Source organism: Canis lupus, chromosome 26, assembly GCF_003254725.2.
Source record: "Canis lupus dingo isolate Sandy chromosome 26, ASM325472v2, whole genome shotgun sequence".
In the NCBI taxonomy this organism is placed as follows: Eukaryota; Metazoa; Chordata; class Mammalia; order Carnivora; family Canidae; genus Canis; species Canis lupus.
In genome coordinates, this window is record NC_064268.1 from 16,946,171 (window position 1) to 16,954,146 (window position 7,976).

The 7,976-nt window shown below is 37.3% G+C and overlaps 1 protein-coding gene across 1 annotated transcript in view; it reads left to right on the forward strand.

Annotated features, from left to right (window-relative positions):
* Positions 1-4,481, forward strand: part of ACADS (acyl-CoA dehydrogenase short chain) — a 36,925-nt gene extending 32,444 nt beyond the window's left edge. Inside the window, exon 10 of the mRNA XM_049101495.1 lies at positions 4,392-4,481. Within this exon, the coding sequence (XP_048957452.1) occupies positions 4,392-4,454 (63 nt within the window). The 3' untranslated portion in view covers positions 4,455-4,481. The remainder of the gene's footprint in view (positions 1-4,391) is intronic.
* Positions 4,482-7,976: the final 3,495 nt, after the last annotated feature.

A 7,976-nucleotide genomic window follows, 5' to 3' on the forward strand; every position in this document is an offset into this window, starting at 1 on the left:
TTTAAGATTTTTATTTTTGAATATTGATATTATAGCTGAAAACATTGTCATGAAGCATTCAAATTGTGGACAGTCCCTATTTGTGGTTGCCTCTGTTCCCTTCTCTAAAAGGAACCCTTGGCTCACAGTTTGGGTTGGATAAATATTCTGTGTAGATGAGGGTCCTCACCTTTATGAAATGTTTAATGCTTTGTTGGATTCAAAGCATCCAGCTTTGTTCAGCTCTGTTGGATCTGAATCCATTCAGATTTGTTGGATCTAAATATCATGCCCTTTCTTTTCACGTGTATTTGCTTGGTACACATCTTTGCTTGAACTTTGACTTTAGAAATTTTGAGTCATTTCGCAGTGGGTAGATTTCTTTTTGGTTTGATATGAATTTTTTTCTTCTAATGAGTAACTTTATCCCACTTACATGAGTACCAGATTCCTGATCTTAGCTTTCACCTTTTTCACATTATTGCCCTTTTTTATGCTTCCTTATTGTTTTCTTTGCTTTGCATCTTTTGCTGCAATGTCTTTTCCTGAGTAATTTGGAAAATTGACATTTTTAGTTCTAGTTGCTATCTTTAAATAATATATTTAGGTCTGTACTTCTAGTTTCTCCTATTCATTCAGAAATGGGTCAGGATACTGACTTCTCCCAGGAAAAAGAAATAAGCATACATTTCTGCTTTCTTCCCTGCCTGTTACCTCATGCATTTGTTGGTGCATTCCTGGGTTCTTGTTTCAGTAGATTATTACTTCATCATGTATCATCTGCTTTAGAAATGATGACAAGTGACACCGACTTTCTGATCTCTCTTTTAAACATTTTTTTTTGTTTGTTTGAGAGAGAGAAAAAGCACAGAGAACAAGCAGAGGGGAGGGGCAGCAGGAAAGGGAAAAGCAGACTCTCTGCGGAGCAGGGTAGCCCCATGCAGGGCTCAATCCAAGGACCTGGAGATCATGACCTGAGCTGAAGGCAGACAACCAACCAACTGAGCCACCCAGATGCCCCCATTTTATGATCTTAATTCCCTTCCTGGGAAAGAGGAGGAGGAAGGTCTGTCTTGATCTTTTTCACCATGGGGCATGGGACTGGCCTGAGGGAACTTCACCCCAAGAGGAGTGTTTGTGCTGGGGATGGCGTGTGCAGCCTTGTCTAGCCAAGAGCCTGGCCTCTGTGGCCTGAGTCTGTGGTTAATGGCAGGGGCTTTCCTGGGGACATGGACACTCACCTAGTATACACTTGGTGACCCACTGGCTCTTTCCTGCCTCCAGGCCATGCACTGGTGATTCCTGCTGTCTGGCAAAAGTTTCTTCCAATGAAGTATTTTTTTTATTACTTAATATAGGCACAAGTCTAAAAAAAAAAAAAATACAAAAGTGCCTGTAGTGAAGTCACTCTCCTTCTCATCCCACTTCCCCACAGAGCAGCCACTATTACCCATCCTTATAACTTCCCAAAAATGTCTGTGTGTGGATGATGCTATCCATCCACATTTCCTTTGTGTGAACAGACCCACACTGTTCTGCATCGGTTTTTTCCAGTTAAAGATGTGTCTTGAAGATCACCGGATCTTAGTACTTGATCTGCCTTGTGCTTTTTAATAACTTCATGGTATTCGCTATTGTGGATAAATCATGATTTAAATCTCTTTTGAGGGATCCCTGGGTGCCTCAGAGGTTTAGTGCCTGCCTTCAGCCCAGGGCATGATCCTGGGGTCCCGGGATCGGGTCCCACATCGGGCTCCCTGCGGGGAGCCTGCTTCTCCCTCTGCCTGTGTCTCTGCCCCTCTCTCTCTGTGTCTCTGATGAGTAAATAATTAAAATCTTAAAAAAAAACTCTTTTGAGGATATTTTTGCCAGATCTTCTTAACCACAGTGATTACTGTGCAGAATGTCATTGGCACATTGTAAAATACTGTACGTGTAAAGCTTTGTTGATTGTTTTCATTCTCAGAACAAACTTTGGTGGCAGGCACTGTTAGTTCCACCTGGGATTCTTGGTAGAGGCAATGCAGACCTTCTCATCCTAGTGTCTATGTTTTGTAACCGCTTTTTCATGTTGCCCTCCCTGTCTCTGTGTGCTGCTTTCTGCATGATTTCCTCAGCTCTCTTGGGGTTTTAGTATTCAGTCTCCATATTTCAGTCCATCCATTAAATTCTGCTGTTGTTTTAGAATTTAGGAATTTATTTTGGGGTGCCTGGGTGGTTCGGTTGGTTAAACATCTGATTCTTGATTTCAGCTCAGGTCATGATCTCAGGGTCATGAGAGCGAGCCCTGTATCAAGCTCCATGCTCTGTGCAGAGTCTGCCTGAGAGTCTCTCTCCCCTTATCCTTCTCCCCTTTCCCCTACTCGTGCATGCACTCTCTCTCTAAATAAGAATAAAATCTTTAGAAGCTCATTTTCATACCCAAAAGATTTTAAAGATACAAACATATAAAGGAGAAAAATGTGATGTCAGTTGTACAGTTGATTAAAGCAGCATGCTTGGAAGAATCATAAGCAGAGTTCATAACTGATACCTCAAAACAGGGATTTCTAAATTGTTTTTTTTTTCTCACACCTCTATTTTCTGCTTATTTCTTTCAACTTAAGTATGATGCTTTATTTTTTTGTAGGTGCCTTTAATCCAATTGAGGAAGTTCCTTTCTTTTGCTAGTTTGAAAGTTTTATGATGAATGGGTGTTGGATTTTGTTACATGCTTTTTCTGCATCCGTTTTTTTTTTTAAGTCTGTTGATATGAGTGACATTGATTAATCTTTGAATCTTTTTTTTTAAATGCACGAGTTCAGTTTCTCCACATCCTCACCAGCACTTGTTTTCTGTGTGTGTTTTAACATAATAGCCATCCTAATGAGAGCATATGAAGCAGTATCACATTATAGTTTTGATGTGTGGTTTCTCTAGTGTGATTGGGCATCATTTCATGTGTTTATTGGCTATTTGTACATCTTCTTTGGAGAAATGTCAATTCAAATCCTTCACTAAGTTTTTAGATTAGCCTGTAGTTGAGTGGAAGAGTTCTTCATATTTAACCTCTTATCAGATACATGATTTGAAAATATCTTCTCCCATTTAGTTGTTTTCAATTTTTTATAGTATCCTTTGATGCAATCTTAATTTTGATGACATCTAATTCATCTATTTTCTTTTTATTGTTGCCTATGTTTTTTGGTATCATATCCATGAAGTTGTCAAATCCAATGTCATGAAGATTTTCTTCAGTGCTTACTTCTAAGAGTTTTATAATTTCAGTTTTTTTTTTTTTTAAGATTTTATTTATTGGGCAGCCTGGGTGAATCAGTGGTTTAGCGCCACCTTTAGCCCAGGGTGGAATCCTGGAGACCCGGGATGGAGTCCCACGTCCGGCTCCCTGCATGGAGCCTGCTTCTCCCTCTGCCTGCCCCTCCCCTTCATGAATAAATAAATAAAATATTTTTTTAAAAAAAGATTTTATTTACTCATGTGCGACACACACATACACACACACACACAGAGGCAGAGACACAGGCAGAGGGAGAAGCAGCCTCCACGCAGGGAACCCGATGCAGGATTCGATCCCGGGGCTCCAGGATCACGCCCTGGGCCGAAGGCAAGTGCTAAACCACTGAGCCACCCAGGGACCCCCTATAGTTTCAGTTCTTAAGTTTAGGACTTTGATCCATTTTCAGCTAATTTTATAAATGGTATAAGGTGTAAGGGTCCAATTTTACTCTTTTGCATGTGGATATTTAGTTTTCCCAGCATACTTTGTTGAAAACTATTCTTTTTCCATTGAATGGCCTTCTGTGTGAAGTTTTATTCCTAGACTCTCTATACTATTCCATTGGTCTATATTTATCCAGATGCCATTATCATACTGTTTTAACTTTGGTAGCTTTGTAGAAAAATTTCAAAGTTGATTAGTGTAACTCCTCCAACTTTCTTCTTTTTCAGGATTGTTTTGATTATTTGGGCCCTTGCAATTCCATATAAATTTAGGATTGGCTTCTCTATTTCTGCAAAGACTACTGGAATTTTGATACAGCTTACATTGAATTTGTAGATTCCTTTGGGAATGTTGGTGTCAACATTTAACATTTAACATTAAGCAATTTTTTTTTTTTTAAAGAGTGTGAGTGCAGGTGGGGGAGGAGCAGAGAGAGAGACAATCTTAAGCAGACTCCATGCTCAGTGCAGAGCCCAACACAATGTTTGATCTCACAACCCTGAGATCATGGCCTGAGCCAAAATCAAGTCAGACATTTAACCGGCCGAGCCACCTAGGTGACCCAGCAATATTAAGTATTGTTATTCATGAACATGGGATATCTATTTCTGTTTTTTCTTTCAGCAATATTTCATAGCTTCAGTGTATATCTTTCATCTCTTTGGTTAAATAACTTTTGTTTTTTTTTAAGGTTTTACTTATTTTTTCATGGGAGACAGAGGCAGAGACACTGGCAGAGGGATGTGGGACTTGATCCCAGGACTCCAGGATCATGCCCTGAGCTGGAAGGTATACACTTAACTGCTGAGCCACCCAGGTGTCCCACTTTTATTCTTTTTAATGCATTTATAAATGGAATGGCTGTTCTAATTTCCTTTGCAGATTGTATCTGGTATGTAGTAATACAATAGATATTTATGTGTTGATCTTATACCCTGCAACTTTGCTGAATTATTAGCTGTAATAGCTTTCTTGTGGATTTTTTTTTTTTTTTTACATTTTCTCTATATACGACCATGTCATCTGTGACTAGATATAAGTTTTATCTGTTCCTTTCTAATTTGGATGCCTCTTTTTTCTTATCTCATAGGTCTGGCTAAAACTTCTAGTACAAATTTGATAACACCAGCGAAAGTGGGCATCCTTGTTTCACTCTTCATCCTAAAGCTTTCAGGCTTTGATCATTGCATGTGAGGTTAACTGTGGGATTTTCATAAGTACCATTTATCATGTTGAGAAATTTTCTCCCTGTTTCTAATTTTCTGAGAGTTTTTATCATGAAAGAGTATTGGATTGTCAAATGCCTTTTCTACACTAAGGAAGATCATGTGGATTTTTTTCCACCTTTCATTCTGGTAATGGTATTACATTTATTGATTTTCTTATGTTCAACCACTTTTGCATTCCTGGTATGAGTCCCATTTGGTCATTGTGAATAAATATTTTAATGTGCTGTTGGGTTTGGTTTGTTCATATTTTGTTGAGAATTTTTGCACCTATATTCATAAGGAATATTGGTCTGCAAATTTTTTTTTTCTTGTGATGTCTTTAATTGGCTTTGGTATCAGAGTAATGCTGGCCTCATAGAATGAGATAGGAAGTGTTCCTTTCTCTTCTATTTCTGGAAAAATTTGAGGATTAGTGTTAATTCTTTGTTTAATAGATTCAGCGGGGAAGCCATCCGGCCCAGACTTTTTCTTTTTTGGGAGCTTTATCATTACTCATTTAATCTCTTTACTTGCTAGAGATCTGTTGAAATTTTCTATTTCTTGAGCCAGTTTAAGTAATTTGTGTATTTTAAGGCATTTGTCCATTTTTTCCAGATTATATAATTTATTGGCATGTAGTTCTTGATAGTATTCACTTAAAATCGTTTTTATTTCTGTAAGGTCATTATTGAATGTCTTTAGTTTTAATTATTCTCTGTCAAAGGTTTTGTCACTTTTGCTAATCTTTTCAAAGAACCAACTTTTGGTTTTATTGATTTTCTATTTTTCCATTTTCTACTTTGTCTCCTCTTATCTTTTTCTATATGCTAGTTCTGTGTTTAGCTTGTTTTTTTTTTTCTAGTTCCTTAAGGTGTTATTATTGATTTGAGATCTTTCTTAATTTTTTTTTAAAGTAGGCTTCATGTTCAATGTGGAGCCCAACATGGGCTCAAACTCATGACCTTGAGACCAAGACCTGAGCTGAGCTCAAAAGTCAAATATGTAACTGACTGAACCATCCAGGTACCCCAAGATCTTTCTTCATTTTTATTTTAAGATTTTTATTCATTTGTTCATGAGAGACACACAGAGAGACAGACACACAGGCAGAGGAAGAAGCAGGCTTCATGCGGGGAGCCTGATGTGGGACTCAATCCCTGGACTCCAGGATCATGCCCTGAGCCAAAGGCAGATGCTCAACCACTGAGCCACTCAGGCATCCCTCTCCTGACACTCTAATTACACATTACAACATTATATGTTAAACTAATTAATGTTGTCTTATAATTCACTGATGCTGTTTTTTTCCTAGTCTTTTTTTTTTTTTTCTATATTTTGTTTGTTGATAGTTTCTATTGCACGGTCACTAATCTTCTGTAGTGTCCAATGTGCTTGTTCATCCAAACCAGTGTATTGTGTCTCAGACACCATAGTGTTTATAATTTTGACTTAGGTCTTCTTTATATCTTCTATTTTTTCTCTCAATCTGCTCATGATTTCCTTTACTTTTTTGGATATATAGAATGTATGCACTTATTCTAAATAATAAATAATTCTTGGGTCTGTTCCTATTTATGGGTTTTTCTCCTTTATGGGCCATATTTTCCTGCTCCTTCACATGTCTGGTAATTTTTTTATTGGGTTCCAGACACTGTGTATTTTACACTGTTGGATGTTTTCATTTGTATTCCTTAAATATTCTTGAATTTTGTTCTGTGACAGTTACATGGAAATATTTGGGATCTTTTCAAGGATTACTTTTATGCTTTATTAGATATATCCAGAACGTCTTTTCATCTATGGCTAATTTTCCCCTACTGTTGAGTCAATACCTTTCTGAGAACTCTAATTGATGCCTCGTGTGTTAGGTCTTTTTATTCTGGTGTTGAGAGTATGAAGTATTCCTAGCTATGTGTGAACTCCTGGATTGTTTTGCGAGTTCTTCCCTTGGCCTTGATAGTTTCTCATACACATGTACTAAAGTCAAAGGTGAATGTTTGCAGATCTTCAGTGATCTCTTTCTCTTTGAAATTCTCTTCTTTTACTCTGTCCCACAATTCTAGGCATTCCAGAATGCCTAGGCATCCCAAGGAAAGTTCTGTTTTGATATGTTCTCTCTGGTCCATGGTTTGGAAACTCTCTCCACATTGTAAATTGGGGGGAGTTGTGCAGCTTACTTCATTAGTTTTCCTTCTCTTAAAGACCACTGTGCTGCCTATTGTCTGAGACCTGTTGTTTCATATATTTTGTTTTAATTGTTTAAGGTGGGAGGGATAATCTTTTTTTGCCCATTAATACTTAATGTAATTACTGATATGGTAGGATTTAGGTTGGTTATTTTGCTATTTGTTTCCTATTTGTCCATCTGTATCTCGTTTCTCTTTTCCTGATTTCTTTTTAGGTAATCAAATAGTTTTTAGTATCCTATTTTAATTCCTATTATTGGCTTTTTTAGTTATACCTTTTGCATTTTATTTTAAGTATTTGCTTTGGGGATTATAATATATACATCCTTAATTTTTCACAACCTACCTAGTTATTAATATTTTACCAGTTCACAAAAATATAAAAATATTGCAACCATATAGGCCCATTTACCCATCACCCATGTTTTATGCAATAGTTGTTATAGGTATTATAACTTCATATATTGCAAACCCACTATACCATGTTGAGTTTTCCACTCAGTTATAGGTATGTTAATGAAATTTAGAAAGGCTTTTATATTTAATCCATTGATATACTAATTGTATTAGTTACCTATTGCTTCATAGTAAGTTTCCTCATATCTTGGTGACTGAAAACAATAAACATTTATTCCATAGTTTCTGCAAGGCAGGAATCAGAATTGGCTTAGCTGGGTGATTCTGGCTTGTGGTTTCTTATGAGATTATAGTCAAAATATTGGCGGGCTGCAGTCTTTTGAAGGCTTGACTCAAGATGGAGGATCTGCTTCCAAGTTGTCACATCACAGCATATTGATGTGTCCCTTACCATATAGGCTTCTCCATATAGCTGCTTGAGTGACATTATGACATAGCATCTGACTTCCCCGTGTGAATGATCTG